At 41.3% G+C, this 20,530-nt stretch overlaps 2 protein-coding genes and 1 long non-coding RNA gene across 7 annotated transcripts in view; all 3 read left to right on the top strand.

Moving 5' to 3' along the window:
• Positions 1 to 2,356, top strand: part of nrip1b (nuclear receptor interacting protein 1b) — an 88,369-nt gene extending 86,013 nt beyond the window's left edge. Inside the window, exons 3-4 of the transcript XR_003867877.1 lie at positions 1,652 to 1,802; positions 1,904 to 2,356. The gene's annotated coding sequence lies outside the window, so the exon portion shown is untranslated. The remainder of the gene's footprint in view (positions 1 to 1,651; positions 1,803 to 1,903) is intronic.
• A 634-nt stretch (positions 2,357 to 2,990) lies between these two features.
• On the top strand, positions 2,991 to 3,913 carry LOC115154367 (uncharacterized). The gene is made up of 3 exons (XR_003867878.1): positions 2,991 to 3,116; positions 3,389 to 3,416; positions 3,524 to 3,913. It is a non-coding gene; the product is annotated as an uncharacterized LOC115154367 (long non-coding RNA).
• A 2,333-nt stretch (positions 3,914 to 6,246) lies between these two features.
• The window catches only part of LOC115154364 (ubiquitin carboxyl-terminal hydrolase 25), a 72,743-nt gene continuing 58,459 nt past the window's right edge, over positions 6,247 to 20,530 (top strand). For 4 of the 5 annotated variants that reach the window (XM_029700527.1, XM_029700526.1, XM_029700525.1 and 1 more), the window contains exon 1: positions 6,248 to 6,495. In XM_029700527.1, the coding sequence (XP_029556387.1) occupies positions 6,454 to 6,495 (42 nt within the window). In that variant the 5' untranslated portion in view covers positions 6,248 to 6,453. Of the gene's footprint in view, positions 6,496 to 20,530 lie in introns of all 5 variants that reach the window. The other variant, XM_029700524.1, reaches the window with a different exon arrangement.

The raw sequence follows: 20,530 nt of genomic DNA, 5'->3' as shown, positions 1-20,530 counted from the left end.
GGGCTTTGACTAGGCCATTCCAAGACATTTAAATGTTTCCCTTAAACCACTCGAGTGTTGCTTTAGCAGAATGCTTAGGGTCATTGTCCTGCTGGAAGGTGAACCTCCGTCCCAGTCTCAAATCTCTGGAAGACTGAAACAGGTTTCCCTCATGAATTTCCCTGTATTTCGCGCCATCAATCATTCCTTCAATTCTGACCAGTTTCGCAGTCCCTGCCGATGAAAAACATCCCCACAGCATGATGCTCGGGGTGATGTTGGATTTGCACCAGACATAGTGTTTTCCTTGATGGCCAAAAAGCTCAATTTTAGTCTCATCTGACCAGAGTACCTTCTTCCATATGTTTGGGGAGTCTCCCACATGCCTTTTGGCGAACACCAAACGTGTTTTTTTTTTTTCTTTAAACAATGGCTTTTTTTCTGGCCACTCTTCCGTAAAGCCCAGCTCTGTGGAACGTACAGCTTAAAGTGGTGCTGTGGACAGATACTCCAATCTCCACTGTGGAGCTTTTCAGCTCCTTCAGGGTTATCTTTGGTCTCTTTGTTGCCTCTGATTAATGCCCTCCTTGCCTGATCCGTGAGTTTTGGTGGGCGACCCTCTCTTGGCAGGTTTGTTGTGGTGCCATATTCTTTCCATTTTTTAATAATGGATTTAATGGTGCTCTGTGGGATGTTCAAAGTTTCTGATATTTTTTTATAACTCAACCCTGATCTGTACTTCTCCTCAACTTTGTCCCTGTCCTGTTTGGAGAGCTTCATGGTCTTCATGGTGCTGCTTGCTTGGTGGTGCCCCTTGCTTAGTGGTGTTGCAGACTCTGGGGCCTTTCAGAACAGGTGTATATATACTGAGATCATGTGACAGATCATGTGACACATATTGCACACAGGTGGACTTTATTTAACTAATTATGTGACTTCTGAAGGTAATTGGTTGCACCAGATCTTATTTAGGGGCTTCATAGCAAAGGGGGGAGTACACATGCACGTACCACTTTTCCGTAGTTTTTTATTTGTATTTTTTGAAACAAGTAATTATTTTCATTTCACTTCACCAATTTGGACTATTTTGTGTATGTCCGTTACATGAAATACATGGTTGTAATCCAACAAAATAGGAAAAACGCCAAGGGGGATGAAAACTTTTGCAAGGCACTGTATCTGCTGTTAAATCAGTGACTGAATCAGACATTATTAAGATTAATTTGTAATACTATGGTAATATCCTCTTCACTGTAGCGATGCTACGGCTCTCGACCGGAGATCTGTGGTGGTTTAAAGACCAGTGCATTATGCATGTCACCATCCACCCCAATAACACAGAGCACTTTTGATGCACTTCGACAAGTCCACCACCAAAATATGTCTCTCTATTGTCTAAACTTTGCAACTCAATATTGTCAGTTCCTAATGCCTGGTCCTATTTGGCAATTCATTAACATAACTGATGTTGTAACTGAGTAATTGAACAGTAATGATAACAATAACAATCAAAATACCTGAGCCCCTAATACACTTTTTGTAAATGCATTACTATTCAATTCCAAACTGCACTCAGTGTCAGTAGAAGTCAGGATTGATCTATTGGTTGATTGGTTATTTCCATCAATGCATCAGTGTCTACCATCATGGGTGCTACTATGCTGTTCTGTAGGTACTCTGGTTGTGGGCTGGTGGTTCCTGAGAAGCTACAAGGCTGTAATGTGCTGGATCTGGACAGTGGCTCTGACAGATACCGCTTCATCCTCATTTAGCCAGTGAGCCAGACTGGCCATGCCCTCGGTACTGACAGGACAGCAGAACTGGTAGGCCTACAGTCACACAAGACATTTACAATGTTCCCCCATAATTTCCTATCTGATATGTTATTACAAAAGAAACTCTGACAGTCATGTACATTTTGCAGGGCTAGATGCCGAAACTGGATGAGAGGGCCATACAGAATGGTTCCCTGGATGTCCTGGTGTAAAGCTGTTCCTTCGTTCTGCACCCTCAGGCTTGCTTTCTGCTGGGGATCTATTTGAGTGTCTTACTGAAGCAGATCACACACAACACATATCCAGTGACACTTCCTCCTCTCCATCTCCTTTCAGCTAATAGTATGTTAAGGGAAAGGCCTTATCTATTTACCATTTATTCACTGATTGACTCACAGATTAATGAATCACTGATTGGTGACCTAATCAGTTCCCAGATACCCTGACTGACAGATGTCTCTGCCTCCTTCCTGCATGCCTGTCTGTGTGTATGTCTGTAGGTCAAACTGTGCCATGTGTCTGTATCCTGACAAAAAGGCTGTTCTCAGGGAGGCCTTCAGAGTGCTCTAAGTAACCTTCACACTCTCTGGTGGTCAGCCAATATTTCAGTAGCATCCGGCATGCCGCACCTAAAAATATCAAATATTGATTAAGTAGTGGTGCTCAAAATTGGAAACAAGACTACTTGTTTTATAATGCTACTTGATTTACAAAGTGGCTTCATTTTCATTAACCATTTGCTTTTCCTCATTTATCTTTGGTGGTATGTGAAAATATCGTTACACAACCTGCAGTGTGAAATCAGATACTCTATCGCCATCTGCTGGACAACCTTCTTAAACTTTTGTTTATGGGGGTATGGTGTGATTTGCCTTCACTTACATCATTGTAAAACCTATATTTTTGTGAAGATTAGGACCAAAATAAATGACCCAAATAAAACAATATTTGTTCTATGATTTCCAATTCAATTGTAAAAGAGTTTTCCATGCAGATCACAAAATTAATATAATCCTTCTTAATAATACTGTATATTCCCTGATCATGTGATCTTCCTACGATAATATAGTATTTTGTCTCTTGAGCCATCTTATCAGGACTCTGATAATTCATGTCAAATCGTATGTATTTACAGGAGGGTGGGGAACTTTACTTCAGCGACATACACTGAGTGTACAAAACATTAAGAACACGTTCCTGATATATTGAGTTGGATTTAACAAGTGACATCAATAAGGGATAACAGCTTTCACCTGGTCAGTCTATCACGGAAAGAGTAGGTGTTCATAATATTTTGTACGCTCAGTGAATATTCCAGCAAGTCTGTTCTGGAACATCTGAAACATGACCCAGTTCTCTGAGGTAAGAAGCCTTGATTTCTGAGTAACAATTGACAGAGCTGAAAGTATAATGTATGCTATCTGACAGGAACAATTATGACAGAAGTGGGACTATAGCACATGTTAAAGAGCCTCTATTCCACCAATGTCACACTCTAGGATGTTGAGCCAATGCGAGACCCAATAACTCACTGTCCTAGATACATTAAATTATCAACAACATAGCAGTGGAGGGGGGTTGGAGATGGTTGGAAATTGTTTATCTAATGTCATGTTTTCTGTGTTTTGTAACAGGAGAAGGTTTAAGTGGTGCCCTCTACTGGTGAGACCTGATCTTTCTAATACCCGAGGTGGGCTTCAGTACTCCATACCTGGTCACAGTTTTGCCACTGAACGGCTGTGTTTTGTGTTTCTGCTTGATTCCTACAGACAGACATAGAGGTCAAAGTGGATGCAGAAATGGCAGCCATGCTTCAGCATTCCCGATTCTCCTGACTTCTCCATCCAAAGCTCAGGCAAAACTGCACCAAGACCTAAATGTGGCCCCCAGGTAAACACTCTAGTATCTCACCTGAGGGGCTATCCAAAAACTATCATGCATTTGTATTTTTCCACCACACTAAATACAGACCATACCATTATGTGATACATTACATATAGAGAAAGACAAAGCAATTCTAGTCAGGAATTCTTATCAGTGAATTTAATAAATCCTCATATGTTTATCCTATGGTCTTGTATCTGGAAGGACTTCTCTGTTATGAAGTAGCACAGCACAGTACTGTTCAGCACCTTTACACAACTCAGAAGGTCACAGCATCATTTTGAGCAGGAGGCTATCCACACAGCTCAGCCCACCCAATGTCTCAAAAGCCCTACTGTCGAATAGATAGATATATGCATTCATCTGCAAGCACCTGTAGCTAAATCTCTCTCTCTTTCTCTCTCTCGCTGGGTTTCTTCTTCTTCTTTGATATCATGGCGGTCTGCAACCAATCGTTTAAGTGCATGCCCGCCACCTACCCTGCTGGAGTGTACGATCAATCATGATCTGCCCAATTTTTCAACAATAATAATAATCCCTACTAACTTCTACCACATTTCCCCCCTGGCCCAAAAAACACTCCCCAACCCCCCGACCCCATTAAACTTGATCTATATCATGCTGAAATACTCCACCCTTAGGATTGTTCAGCATCTCAACAAACATTTTAACAGTAACATCTGTTACCCCAGTATCTCTTTTGTCGCTTTACCAATAAAAGCTATGAAGTCAACTTTATTAATTATCAAAGTATGGTTTGACAACGCACATTCATGAGTGCAAGATTTCTGAACAGGCCTCTAAACAATGCCAGGACCAGCAGAAACACCAGCCCCGACATTAGGTCCACTTACTACAGGAGCTGCCATGGAAGCTCCATCATTCCACACTGTAGTTCCACCAATCTGTTTTACGGTCTCTACATACGATACATCATGACTAATTCTATATCTCTGAGCCTTTCTAGCCTCTCTCTGCACCTGGCATCCACCAAATGCTGCACTATGTTCCCCCCAACAATTACAAAACGTAATATTCACATTGCTCCCACATTCACCGTAATCATGTTCCCTTCCACACTTGGCACATCTTTTCCTTCCTTTATAAAGAACAGCTACATATCCCATTCTTTGGCATTTAAAACACCGCAATGGGGATGGGACAAATTCTCTGACATTGAAACTAAGGAATCCTATCTGTCCTTTCCCAAGCATAACCTTGTCAATCCTCAGCAGCACTGATAGGCTTTCACTTCTTTGACCTCCTTTCCGACTGATCAACCTTTAGGCCTTTCTCCGATCACATTTTCTTTAATATCATCAGTGGACATAGATATTGGGACCCCAGTGATGATTCCCCTCCATCTATCATAAGCACCAGGGACATGGCTTTTTATCTTCTTCCCTTTAAGCTTTTCCATTTTCAGAATCTTCTCTTGCTGAGCCTGGCAACCACAAAATATTAACAATCTACAATTTCCAATTAACCAAGCTAATTTCACTTCACCTACCTCTTTCTTTACTGCATTATATAGTCAGATAGGGTGTAAGTGAGGCCCTGTAGTCTCATCAAACACTATCACCACTTTCCACTCCAACACATATTACTCTTGCTTCCTACCTTGACCCTCTTTATGCTCCTTTACTAGACACTCCACTGCTTCCTGTATCATGATCTCTCTACTTCCTATGTCTTTCCACTACCGGCCATTCCGGTCCTTGACCCTCGTCCTCCCGCTCCATACCATCAGAACTGACACTCATATTGTTCGAATTCCAGCACAGCTGTTGCTTCACCAACTTTATCTCAATTTCCTCCATTTCGTCCGCACTACTCGCCACCATGTCCAGCCCAATGAAAACCTCTCACAGTGGCTCCTCTCACTCTTCTTCTTCTTCTTCTTCTTCTTCTTTAACGTTTTATGGCAGACGACACCTATTGGTGTATTGCCGCCACCTACTGTACGGGGTATTAAAACAAAACAAAAATAATATATTCCATTGTGGGTCTCTCTCTGTGCTTTTCGGAGCTGCCACCTTAAAGCCCCTTCCTACTTCAAAGCCAGAAAAGTATGACACAACCAATTGAACAGTGACACTGTTTTTTTCAGGAAAATGTATATTATTTACATACCAGTGAATTCGTTACCAACATTTTGTCTTTGTATTTGCTGTGATCTGCAAATATATCACATGTGGGCTCTGTTAAGTTGTTAATAAATTGATAATAGAAACGGATTATGAGTTTGGTCCCTAACCTTACGCCACACATTTAGGGCATTTACCATGTATTCTAACAAATATACAAATCTTATCAAGGCTGTCTTTCTCTCTGGGAAAAATACAATTATTATATTCTGCTCTATTAATTTATAACACACATAATATTACCCTTATTTATAGTCATTTGTAATGACACAAGACACAAATGTGTTAAAACCTTTAATAGTGAAGCTGACATGTTGCCTAAATCAGAATAGTTGGTTTGAAATTATTTAGTTTTCGAATGGCAAGAAATGGAAATGGAAAGTATTCAACATTGCAGAACTGAAAGTTGTTCATTGCGTCATTCTAAAGCTAGATCTGTGACGTAAATGCAGTCCAACAAGGCAGTACAAATCGAAAACAGAAAAGCGATCGCGTGGTAGCAACTCCATAGGTTTTTTCACGGTCTTTGCCTATGTTTTCCTCCATTTCCCATGGCGACCGCTATCGCGCTGAATAACTGGGGGACATCTTAACTGTTATTTTACTTGGCTATAACTCGTTTTTTTAGCTTAGGTTTTAATTTATTTTCGTTGCATTCTCAACCGGCCATGACCGTGGAGCAGAATGTCCTCCAACAGCATTCTCAGAAGGTATGTCTACATAGTGGCAATGTTTTCGTTCTCCGCCTGCTTGCTAGCAAATCTGGCTGGGAAAGATAGCTAGCTTATCAAATCAAATGTAATTGGTCGCGTACACATATTTTGGAGATGTTATCGCGGGTGTAGCGAAATGCTTATGTTATGTTCCTAGCGCCAACCTAACAATACCAACAAATCCCAAAAGTAAAACGAAAGGAATGAAGAAATATAGAAGTATTAAAACGAGCAATGTCAAAGTCTAGGATATAACAATATGTATATGCTGGTGTGTAGACACGTTATGGGCAGTAGTTATATTAATAGAAAATGTGTGTGTGTACAGCAATAGTTATATTGCTAGGATAGGTCTCGACTAGAATAGTATATAACTTATGAAGTGGGTGAAATAGTATGTAAACATTATTAAAGTGATTTGTTGTTTTCCAAGTGTGGCGTCAGATCGTTGGATCTTTTCTCAATCGAGTGCACGATCTCTTAGTATTTACAAATATGCATCGTTAAATAATCCCCTTGTCAAACAAATCATGAGGGCAGATTGCTAATGTATCTAACTAGCTAACGTTGGCGAGCTTGGTACATTGCCAACAAGTTAGCTAGCGCGCTAAAGTTACAGGTAGCCCCACTAACGTAAGTTTACAAACAGTGACACGCCTATTTGAGGGGAACAGTTAGCTTGCTGGGTAGCTAGCTAATGTCGTCAATTTAACATAACCAAGGTCGTTACTGGGTGCCTAAATGTTTGCTAGGTCAAGTTCAGACCGTTTTAGGCCAGTGTGATCTTCTCGTCTTGTGAGCTAGCTAGCTAACTTTAACCAGCTAAGACGTTAGAAATCATTGGGTTAGTTGACTGTTGATGGGTTATAAGATAGCAAGTCACTGTTGGTTTCGTCATACAAGTCAGCCACACTTGACCCAGCACATGATCTGTTTGTGTGCCTGAGCTGGTTTGCTAATGTTACTAAAATTCCTGTTGTGATATCTTTGTTTACCTGCTGTGACTGCCAGGCAGGAGTAGCAACGATGAGTCTGAATGCAACTGCATTACTGTAAACTTGCTGAGAGAGGCAGTAGGTTGGCTAATTTTGACCGGTTACGTTGACGAATATATATTTGACAAACACGTATCTAGTACAACTATGCAGACGGCTATGAAGAATTGTTGTGATTTTAAAATGGTAAACACATCATGACCACACTACAATCGGATGTGGGGGAAGAAGACCAACATGACTTCCTCGTTTTAATTAGGTTGTTACAGGTCAGATTGAGCCATAGGTTCGGGTGTTCACAAACATTAGCTATATGAAGCAAACGATGCAATGCTTTAGTGAGCTGGCTGCTGACAGTGTAGTCCTCATACCATAGCAGCTGTTTACTTAACTCAATTCTTTAGGTAAGATGACTACCTAGCTGCTGTATTACACAGTCATGGGATTTGTCTGAGGGTGTTACTATCGCTCAGATTACCATCCAGCACCACATCATTTGATTAGTGTTGATGATGATATGATTTGGCAACATTAGAGACCATACTCTCTATTGACTTAGTTCAGAACAGCAGGAGGTATGTTAGGTCATGTTTAGTGATATGACATTTTTGTCACTACAGTCCCTGGTTCGAATCCAGGCTGTATCACATCTGGCCGTGATTGGGAGTCCCATAGGGCGGCGCATAATTGGCCCAGCGTCGTCTGGGTTTGGCCAGGGTAGGCCGTCATTGTAAATAATAATTCGTTCTTAACTGACTTGCCTAGTTAAATAAAGGTTACACATACACTCCACACTGACCAAAACGTTATTTTGTTGGCAATTACGTACAGTTGAAGTCAGAAGTTTACATACACCTTAGCCAAATACATTTAAACTCAGTTTTTCACAATTCCTGACATTTAATCAGAGTAAAAATTCCCTGTCTTAGGTCAGTTAGGATCACCACTTTATTTTAAGAATGTGAAATGTCAGAATAATAGTAGAGAGAGGGATTTATTTCAGCTTTTATTTCTTTCATCACATTCCCAGTGGGTCAGAAGTTTACATACACTCAAATAGTATTTGGCAGCATTGCCTTTAAATTGTTTAACTTGGGTCAAACGTTTCGGGTAGCCTTCCACAAGTTTCTGCAAGCTTCACTGTAGCAAATCACCCCCACAACATGATGCTGCCACCCCCGTCCTTCACGGTTGGGATGGTGTTCTTCGGCTTGCAAGCCTCCCCCTTTTTCCTCCAAACATAATGATGGTCATTATGGCCAAACAGTTCTATTTTTGTTTCATCAGACCAGAGGACATTTCCCCAAAAAGTTCGATCTTTGTCCCCATGTGCAGTTGCAAACCGTAGTCTGGCTTTTCTATGGCGGTTTTGGAGCAGTGGCTTCTTCCTTGCTCAGCGGCCTTTCAGGTTGTCGATATAGGACTCGTTTTACTGTGGATATAGATACTTTTAATAGATACGTTTTAATGACTCCAACCTAAGTCTATGTGAACTTCCAAATTCAGCTGTATGTCCCCATTACCAGTAAAACATAATCAAAACCTATTTCTTGCACTTCCTTGCTGTGCTGTTTCGTTGGTCAGTCGTTTCATTCTCAACCAGGATTTCTGTGGAACGCCGTTTGGGTCTTTGCGTGTCAAAAAAAGATACTCGTCAAATAACACTATTTGTGTCAAATAACACTATTTGTGTCAAATAACACTATTTGTGTCAAATAAGCTTGTTGACCAATCAGGACCTGAATATGACTGCACGTCACACAATAATTTAACGCATTCATAAATCTTTTACGTAGTTATTACACATTGATTACACTACCACTCGTATTTCATATGTCACAACGATTAATTGATACGTATGCTATGATGCTGGTAAAGTTGTCTAACGCACCTACCGTGCTGGTTATAAAAAAAGCTAGCTAGCTCATGGATGCAAACAATGTTCTTCCCCAAAAACATTGCAAAACGACATTTGTTTCAGTAGCTATAGCTAGCTAGCTAACTATATAGCTAGGTGTCATCATCTAAAATAACCCTAATTTATAAGACAGTTCTTACTTGATTAATGGTGGTCGGACCCATCTATGCGAAGCTAGCCAAAGTAAGGATTAGCCACAATAGTGGACTTTGTTGTTAGCCTTCAAAATAAAAATATGTAATTGACAGTGATGCAAATTAATACAAATAGTAGAATTATGCCATAATTGAATACATCATGCTAAACGAGATTAGAATGTTGTTATATAAATCAACAAAAGAAAATAATTAGTTAATTTGACAAATCTGTTGAAATCACACTGGATGTATCATACTTTAGAATTGAATTGGGGGCATACTTATTTCACTGTACAAATCTTTCTGATTGAGAGGGGGTCAAATGCTTATTTCCCTCATTAAAATGCAAATCAATTTATAACATTTTTGACATGCGTTTTTCTGGATTTTTGTTATTCTGTCTCTCACTGTTCAAATAAACCTACCGTTAAAATTATAGACTGATCATTTCTTTGTCAGTGGGCAAACGTACAAAATCAGCAGGGGATCAAATACTTTTTTCCCTCACTGTAGTCTGACTGGGGAGGTGATTTCACACAGTGACACTCCTGCGATAAGAGCTACAACGCTAATATTTTCGTAACACAGTTGTGTTCTGTGGGTGTCACTGAGTAGACTGATACCCCATTTCATTGCTTCGCATTCCAACCTTGTTTAACGTTATCTAGTCTAAATATGGCATGATTCCACCAATTGTAACCTTCTGCGTCACTTTCAAAGAGGTACTTTTATTTTAGAGACAAACCGCAAATTCCACTATTGTGCCTAATCCTTATTGTGGCTAGCTTCACAACACATAACCCGGTCCGGTCGAGCCTCACTAGCCAGATGAAACTAGCTGACTGCTGATAACATTAGCTTTGGCCTTCAGGAGTAAGTAGCTGGCTAGCTATTTATTTTCATGAAATGAAGTTCAATTTCAATAGGTGAACAAGAAGTGGCTACCTAGCTAATACTTACTCACAAGGATTCTTAAATCATTGCTAAGAATAATGAAAATGACTGCAGTTTCTACTGGTCATTGTTTTCAGGCTGGTTGTATTGGTGCAAGCTAGGTACCAAGCTAAAACCAGCTAGCTACCCCAGAAGTTGCGTTCGAACAAATAATGCTTTATTACCAATGCGGTATTGTGAACACATCGTCCGTGGCTGGTGTTTGCAAACTTTTTTTGTACAGCTTTGACAGTGCTACTGATAGTAGTGGTGGCGCTTGGCTTGCACTTGCAAATTCAGAACACACAACATTCTATAATAGAACTGTTATTTTACTTGTCAAATTTAAAGCTTATTTAACGGTCAAATAGTGTTATTGTCAATAGTGTAATTTGACGTGTATCTTTTTTGACACGCAAAGACCCAAACGGCATTCCATAGTATGTCGTGAAGCTAATAGCAGTGACGCAATTACTGTCTAACTCCGGTAGGGAAAGATCTGAAAAATAGCTCACTTGTTAGTGTGTACCGGTGCTCGACCAGTCGCGAAAGCCAACATCACCCACGACAGAGAACGGTTGATTGTCAAGGGCAATGAATTCCATTATCTTGGCTTCAATGGATTTCGCCTGCAAGTTGTCTCGCTGAAATGTTACTCTTTCAAATGACTGCTCGACTCATTGACTGCTCGATTCACACAGCAGACATTGTGGGCCAGGTTAGGAATGCTGTGTTGCACATGTAGCACAAAGTTTTACGTGGCGTCATTACGTCATGTACCTACGTTGTTATATAGGTATGCACGTCAGTTTTGACATCGGCGTTAAACTAGACATCAGACCAATACCGATTTTGCCATTTTTAGCTAATATTGTCCGATTCCGATATGTTCACTGATACATTGTGCATCCCTAGTTATGTTATGGGGTTATATAAGGCCATATACAGTGCAGTTTGAAAGTATTGAGACCCCTTTTCCACATTTTAGTTACGTTGCAGCCTTATTCTAACATTTATGAAATCATTTTTTACCCTCATCAATCTATGCACAATACCCCATAATGACAATGCAACAACAAGTTTTTAGAAATCTCTGCAAATTTATTTAAAAAAATACAAAAAAAAATACCTGATTTACGTAAGTATTCAGACCCTTTGCTATGAGACTCGAAACTGAGCTCAAGTGCATCCTGTTTCCATTGATCATCCTTGAGATGTTTCTACAACTTTATTGGAGTCCACCTGTGGTCAATTCAATTGATTGGACATGATTTGGAAAGGCAAACACCTGTCTATATAAGGTCCCACAGTTGACAGTGCATGGTAGAGCAAAAACCAAGCCATGAGGTTGAAGGAATTGCCCGAGACAGGATTGTGTCTGCACAGATATGGGGAAGGGTACCAAAACATTTCTGCAGCATTGAAGGTCCCCAAGAACACAGTGGCCTCCATTCTTAAAACGAAGTTTGGAACCACCAAGACTCTTCTTTGAGCTGGCCACCCGGCCAAACTGAGCAATCGGTGGAGAAGGGCCTTGGTCAGGGAGGTGACCAAGAACCTGATAGTCACTCTGACAGAGATCCAGAGTTCCTCTGTGGAGATGGGAGAACCTTCCAGAAGGACAAGCATCTGCAGCACTCCACCAATCAGGCCTTTATGGTAGAGTGGCCAGACAGAAACTACTCTTCAGTAAAATGTGCATGACAGCTCGCTTGGACTTTGCCAAAAGGCACCTAAAGGACTCTGACCATAAGAAACAAGATTTTCTGGTCTGATGAAACCAAGATTGAACCCTTTGGCCTGAATGCCAAGCGTCACGTATGGAGGAAGCCTGACACCATCCCTACGGTAAAGCATGGTGGTGGCAGCATCATGCTGTGGAGATGTTTTTCAGTGCAAGGACTGGGAGACTAAGGGTCTGAATACTTATGTAAATGTGACATTTCCGTTTGGTATTTTTAACGAATTTGCAAAAATTTCTAAAAACCTGTTTTTGCTTTATCATTATGAGTTATTGTGTGTAGAATGCAGAATATTTTTGTTATATCCATTTTAAAATAAGGCTGCCCTGTGAAATTACAATAAACCTAGGTAGTAACACACAGGATGCAATATACCAATGTTTTGAATACTATTATGCCTGGTTGCATGTAGGCCTAAGTTCACTCACATAGGATATAGGATATGTAAACTCCTTGGTGTTGTAACACTTTGGAATGCAGAATGCTCATTCCTTTAATATGTCGTAAAGCCTCAGAGTGGACTCTCGCAGGCAGCCAGGCCCGTTGTGCTGGTGTCATTCACTGGCACTGACCTCCTTGTAAGGGGAAACTGTGCGACAGACAGACACTCTAGACTTGCCACATGAGGATGAGTTGAGGTGTGTATGGGTCAGCTTCCAAACAACTGTCAGGACAGAGGGGGCCTGACCCCCCTCTCCCCTCTCGCCCTCTGTTGGGTTCTGCCTGCTTGTAGCTAGCCTTTATAGCTAGTACGTTCATAAACATGACTAAACTAAAATGCACTTTCTACAGGATAGTTGTTCTTTCTCAACAATCTCTGTGAAGTGCTTCAGTCTGCTAAAGTAGTTGGCTAATACTTAGAATCACGAAAACCCCAACGCAACAATCAGTTGAGCTTTATTCGGGGCAATTCCGCAGTACCGGAATTGTGCTGAGATGCAGATTTTTCACTTAAAATGTATGCCAAACAAAAACCTTTGATTTCTAAGTTTAACAAACCATGCAACCCTATGCACCAGGACTACTTTTAACAACGTACACAGAAAATGATACAAAAACACATCTACTGGAAGAAAGTTTGCGAAGTATGGTAATAGAATTTCCGTAAAATCTCCCTCAGTTTTTTGTTCATATACATTTTTCTGTTGTTGAAATATCTCTTCAATATCCGCTCCGAATTAAGATTCAATGATGTCTGCAGAAATAATGGGGTGTCATCTGACATGACACATTGACTTTGAAAAAATATATTTTGGTTATTGAACTACAGTAAGTGAAGTGGATTTACACCCGGTAAAGGAATTTCATCATGGGTCCCTGATCCGTACTACACAGAAATGCATAATTATGGTTATGAATGGCATTCTCTTCATGGTAATGTATCCTAAATGGGTACACTAAGGTATAAATACGCAATAGCCTCTTTTGCATTTGGGTATTATTCTACACACTGGCTATTATTTTAATCCGCTCTGCCCCCAAACAAGACACATTTGGTTGGTCCGGACCAAATCTCAAACAATCATAGAACAGTAGAGTTCAGTACAGTAAAGTAGCGTATAGTACAGCACAGACGAGTACAATACAGTACATTATAGTGTACTCAACTCATGTGTGCGCCACTGTGTACTGAACTCTACTGAACTCTACTGTATTTTACTGAACTCTACTGTGCTGTCCAAACTGGTGAACCCAACTGTAGTTGTGACTACTATGACTTCCCATTGTAGCAGAAATTCCGTTACAGATTTTTATTCAGAAATGTCTTTACCGATTTGGTAAAGACAGTAAAAACACAAACTAATTGATAGGTCTACCTTGTTACTAATGTGAACTTTCATTATCTTCCTCATGATGGAGAGAAATTAAAAAATATCTTAAAGATATTTCTGTTTTTGGTAACGGAATTTCGAGCGTGTAAAAATCGTCTATCCTTGGCTGCAACACTCACTACCGAGTTCCAAACTGCCTCAGGAAGCAACGTCAACACAAGAACTGTTGAAATGGGTTTCCATGGTCAAGCAGCCTGCACAAACCTAAGATCACCATGCGCAATGCCAAGCGTCAGCTGGAGTGAAGCTCGCTGCCATTGGACTCTGGAGCAGTGGAAATGCGTTCTCTGGAGTGATGAATTACGCTTCACCATCTGGCAGTCCGACGGACGAATCTGGGTTTGACGGATGCTAGGACTATTTTACCTGCCCGAATGCATAGCGCCAACTGTAAAGTTTGGTGGTGGAGGATTAATGGTCTGGGGCTGTTTTTCATGGTTTTGGCTAAGCCCCTTAGTTCCAGTGAAGGGAAATCTTAATGCTACAGCATACAATGACATTGTAGACGATTCCGTGCTTCCAACTTTTCAACAGTTTGGGGGAGGCCCTTTCCTGTTTCAGCATGACAATGCCCCCATGCACAAAGCGAAGTCCATACAAAAAAATGGATTGTCGAGATTGGTGTGAAGAACTTGACTGGCCTGCACAGACCCCTGACCTCAACCCCATGGAACACCTTTGGGATGAATTGGAATGCCGGCTGTGAGCAATGCCTAATCGCCCAACATCCGTGCCCGACCTCACTAATGCTCTTGTGGCTGAATGGAAGCAAGTCCACGCAGCAATATTTAAAAATCTAGTGGAATCCTTCCCAGACAAGTGGAGGCTGTTATAGCAGCAAAGGGGGGACCAACTCCATATTAATGCCCATGATTTTTGAATACGATCTTCGACGAGCAGGTGTCCACATACTTTGTAACGTTAGGCTCCGTGTTTTTAGCTTGCTACATAAATAGATACGCTAGCCTATTAGCCACGTTATGACTGACTTGTGGTCATTGCCCTTGCTATGCTGAACAAAAATATAAACGCAATATGTAAATTGTTGGTTTCATGAGCTGAGAAAAACTCCCAGAAATGTTTCATAAGCTTATTTCTCCCGAATGTTGTGCACACAATTGTTTACATCCCTGTTAGTGAGCATTTCTCCTTTGCCAACATATGGTGTCGTGTGGGTGAGTGGTGTTGTGATGTCTATATATGCCTTAATTAAAGAAAATGTAGACTCTTCGCTTTGATTTTTATACCCAATTTGACATGCTCCTTCACATGTTGGTGCTCATGGAGACTTTTGGATGGAAATTACCTTAGCTAATAGAGCACAGCAATAAATGATAGATTGTTTGGAATGAAGAGACGCCCAATAATAGTGAGGTTCCCGTGTGGCTCAGTTGGTAGAGCATGGTGTTTGCAACGCCAGGGTTGTGGGTTCGATTCCCACGGGAGCCCAGTACGTTTAAAAAATAAAAAAGTTTAAAATATAAGTATGCATTCACTACTGTAAGTCGCTCTGGATAAGAGCGTCTGCTAAATGACTAAAATGTAAAATGTAGGTTGTTTTGAATTCCAGTCTGGGGAGGAGTGTTTTGATTTGGCTCAGTCAGGGAGAACTTGGCATAGCAGCTGTCTCTGGGTTTGACCACTGTCCTAAGAGCACTGCCTAGTATTACGCCTAGCCTGAATGGGAGCCGTGACAGAGAGGGAGAGACAGACAGAGCGAGCTTGTTAGGTTGGTGTATTATTTATGTTCACTTACTATAACGGTGTGAAGTGAACTGTGATTTCCCTCTCTCTAATGGCCCTGTGAAACACAGGTGCCCCAGCCAGGGCCAAAACACTTTCACTTTTAACCCCCTGTGAAATATCTGGAGGTAGTTGCCAAGGAGCTGTGGACACAAGTGGAGCAGTAGTTGGCACCCTGCACCCATATTTATTCACCCATGTTTATTTTGTGGCAAACATGGGGTTCCCTTGATGGTATCTTTGCAGCACACAGCCACTTGTAGCAGTGTACTTAATGTTCTAGCCTCTATGGCTGCTATCCTAGGGTCTAGAATAGTGGCCTGAGCCTCAGGTCCTGGCAGTAAGTGCTCTCCGTCATTGTTTGGAGTGTTGGAGTGCACTCGATCAGGGTGTGTAATGCACTGGCTCATTGTTTAATGGACACTGCCATTGTGTGGTGGTAAGCCCTAGCACCCCAGCTGGGGTTGACATGCGCCAGCAGGGCAGACATGAGTGCACAGTGCAGTCTCATCCTCTCCACCAGTTAATGCCTGTCTGTCTGGTGGCCTGCATGGATTCGGTAAAACGTTGTAGCCTTCTTGCAATACATCATCCTCTGCAGCTTAGCTAGCTTGGTTCAGTTAAGATTGTCAGACATTTTGTGCTCTTGCTGATTTGTGTTGTTCTGCTAGTGAATTGATGAAGAGTGATGTGTGTCCTGTCATGTCCTCATCTGCCTCTCTTTCTCTGCCCCCCCTCTCTCTCTGCCCCCCCCCCCTCTCTCTCTCTCTCTCTCTCTCTCTCTGCCTGGCTCTGTCTCTCTCTCTCTCTCTCTCTCTCTCTGCCTGCCTCTCTCTGCCTCTCTCTGCCTCTCTGCCTGCCTCTCTCTGCCTCTCTGCCTCTCTGCCTGCCTCTCGCTCTGCCTGCCTCTCGCTCTGCCTGCCTCTCTCTCGCTCTGCCTCTCTGCCTGCCTCTCTCTCGCTCTCTGCCAACCTCTCATGCTCGCGGCCTGCCTCTCTCGCTCTCTGCCTGCCTCTCTCGCTCTCTGCCCGCCTCTCTCGCTCTCTGCCCGCCTCTCTCGCTCTCTGCCCGCCTCTCTCTCGCTCTCTGCCCGCCTCTCTCTCTGTCTCTGTCTCTCTCTCTCTGTCTCTCTCTCTCTCTGCCGTTCTCTGCCTCTCTGCCTGGCTCTCTCTCTTTCTCTGCCTGGCTCTCTCTCTTTCTCTGCCTGGCTCTCTCTCTCTCTCTCTCTCTCTCTCCTCTCCTCCCCCCTCTCTCCCCCCCTCCTCCTCTCCTCCTCTCTCCTCTCTCTCCTCTCTCTCTCTCTCTCTCTCTCTCTCTCTCTCTCTCTCTCTCTCTCTCTCTCTCCTCTCTCTCTCTCTCTCTCTCTCTCTCTCTCTCTCTCTCTCTCTCTCTCTCTCTCTCTCTCTCTTTTCAATTCAATTGACTTTATATAATATTTATATTTATATATAAACAAATGGTGGGACCAACAGCAATAATAGTAGTAGTGGACATGGGATTACCATCAACAATACATTAAAGCAATGGTAGTAGACCAGTGTCAACATGACTGAGAAGATGCATGACATGGTATGAAAGACAAAACAAAACAAGATGGGAAATATTATCGACATTACATTGGACTTTTCACTGGCTGTCCCTCAGGTTGTGGCAGGAGGACACACATTTGGCTGCCAAAACTGCACATTTTGGCTTTTCACCCAATAAATATTTGATTTTATAGTTTCAAATTCTTTGTATTGAATTATAATTTTGGGAAAGAAATATTCTCTTAGGTCTGAGTATTTGTCACAGTGTAATAGGAAATGTGTCTCTGTCTCTACCTCTCCCCTGGAGCAGAGTGAGCACTGCCTGTCCTCTCTGGGCAGCCAGGTTTGTCTGTGACGACCGGTCTCTATAGCCAGACTGTGCTCACCGAGTCTGTACCTAGTCAGTGTTTTCCTCAGTTTTCTATCAGTCACAGTGGTCAGATAGTCTGCCACCATGTACTGTCTGTTTAGAGCCAAATAGCATTGAAGTTAGATTTTTTGTGGTGTCTTTCCAATAAGTGATATATTTTTCTTTTTGTTTTGTGATTTGGTTGGGACAGATTTTCTGAGTGCTGTCCTGAGGCTCTATGGGGTTGGTTTGGGTTAGTGAACTGAGCCTCAGAACCAGCTGGCTGAGGGGACTCTTCTCTTGTTTCATCTCTTGACATTGTAGAGCTGTGTGATGGAATGTTTTGGGGTCACTTGTTTTTAGGTGGTTGTAAAATTTGATGGCTCTTTTTTTCTATTCGAATGAGGGGGTATTGGCCCAATTCTGCTCTACATGCGTTATTTTGAGTTTTTCTTTGCACTTGCAAAACTCTGCATGCAGTATTTCGATTGGATGTTCGTCCCATTTGGTAAATTCATTGTTAGAGATTGGACCCCATACTTCACTGCCATATAGAGCAATTGGTTCTATAACTGAATGGAACATTTTGAGCCAGATTCTAATTGGAATTTCGATTTTGAAGTTCCTTTTAATGGCATAGAATGCTCTTCTTGCTTTGTCTCTCAGCTCATTCACAGCCATGTGAAAGCTACCTGTGTTGCTGATATTTAGTCCTAGATATGTGTAGTTTTTATATATATATATATATTTTTTAGGTTAACGGTCAGAGCCCAGGTCTGACAGAAACTGTGAAGATGATCTAGGTGCTGCTGCAACCCCTCTTTAGTGGGAAACAGCAGCACCAGGTCATCTGCGTACAGCAGACACTTGATTTCAGTGTTGTGTAGGGTGATACCAGGTGCTGCCGATTCTTCTAATGTTTTTGACAATTCATTCATGTAGATGTTAAATAGCATTGGACTTATTGGGCAGCCCTGTTTCACTCCCTTTCCCTGAGAGAAGAAGTCTGTTTGCTTGTTGCCAATTTTAACCACACATTTGTTTTTAGTGTACATTGATTTAATATCATATGTTTTCCCTCCAATACCACTTTCTATTAGTTTATAAAAATACCTTCTTGTCAAATTGAATCAAATGCTTTCTTGAAATCTACAAAACACGAGTAGATTTTGCCTTTGTTTTGGTTTACTTGTTTGTCAATTAGTGTGGAGGGTGTAAATGTGGTCTGTTGTACGATCATTTTTTAGAAATCCAATCTGGCTTCTGCTCAGGATGTTGTGTTCGTCAAGGAAATTATGTAGTCTGCTATTTATAATACTGCAGAGAATTTCCCCCAAGTTGCTGTTAACGCAAATTCCTCTAATTATTTTGGTCAAATTTGTCTCCATTTTTATAGATTGGTGTGATCAATTCCTGGTTTCAAATATCGGGGAAAATACCTGCAGTGAGGATAATGTTGAAGAGTTTGAGTATAGCCAATTTGAATTTGTGGTCTGTATATTTGATCATTTCATTTAAAATACCATCAGCACCACAGGCATTTTTGGGTTGGAGAGTGCATAGTTTTTCCAATAATTCTTCTTCTGTAATTGGGGTATCCACAGGATTCTGATTAGTCTTTGACTGCTGATTCAAGGATTTGTAATTTTTCTTGTATATCTTTTTGTTCTGGGCTCTTTGTTATATTGCTGTGGAAGTTTGGAAAGTGATTTCTCCACATATCCCAATTTTGGATAGCCAATTCCTCCTGATGAGGTTTGTTTAATTTATTCCAATTCTCCCAGAAGTGGTTTGATTCTATGGATTCCTCAATTCCATCCAGCTGATTTCTAATGTGCTGTTCCTTTTTTGTTCTTAGGGTGTGTTTGTATTGCTTCAGTGTTTCCCCATATTGAAGGCGTATATTTTTGTTGTCTGGTTCTGTGTTTTTGATTAGATATATTTCTCAATGACTTTCTTTTGATTTTTGCAATCATTATCAAACCATCTTTCATTATCTGTTATTTTTGGTTTGCTCATATGCTTCTTTAGATTAGCCAAGGAGGCTAATTTGTCAAATATAAAGTTTATGTTCCAAATGGCCAAATGTACACCTTCATTGCTGTAGGAAAATGTTAAGGCTAAAAGGTTGTCCAGGAGAGACTGTATTTTTTGGCTACTAACTGCTTTTTGGTAGATGTCTGTACTGTTTTCACTCCATCTTTAGGCCTGTCTGGTACCATGTCATTTATTGGGCCGTGATGCTTCATGGCTGGGTTCCGCTCTTCTCAGATACACTGTGATTTTACTGTGGTCTGAGAGGTGTAAATTCCAACATGCAACGTAAAAAGATTTCATAACTTTTTTTTCTTTACCTTCAAAATGAGACAAACACTCACAATCCAACAAGAACTATTAAAATAGGATTTTTCAATTAATGTAAACTCTTCTTATGCAAATGTGATTTGTTAATAATATAAGATAGGATTTGTGTCATGCCACTTGGGTGGATGTAGTGAGAGGATGGTGGAGTTCTTGTGCTCATCTTACCATGACCCTCGGCCTATCACATGTGAGCATAGTAGACTCAGCATTTGTTTAACTTCTTTGGGCTCATTGGGATGCTAGCGTCCCACCTCGACAACATCCGGTGAAATTGCAGAGCACCAAAATCAAATGACAAAAATAGTAATAATAGACATTCATGAAAACACAAGTGTTATACATCGGTTAAAAGATTAACTTCTTGTTAATCCAGCCGCTTTGTCAGATTTTCAAAAAGGCTTTAGGGTGAAAGCATACCATGATATTATGAGGACAGCGCCCCGCTGCCTGCCTCTCTCTCTTTCTCTCTCTGCCTGCTCTCGCTCTCTCT

This window comes from Salmo trutta, chromosome 19 (assembly GCF_901001165.1).
Source record: "Salmo trutta chromosome 19, fSalTru1.1, whole genome shotgun sequence".
NCBI lineage: Eukaryota > Metazoa > Chordata > Actinopteri > Salmoniformes > Salmonidae > Salmo > Salmo trutta.
This window is presented reverse-complemented; position numbering and strand designations above follow the sequence as displayed.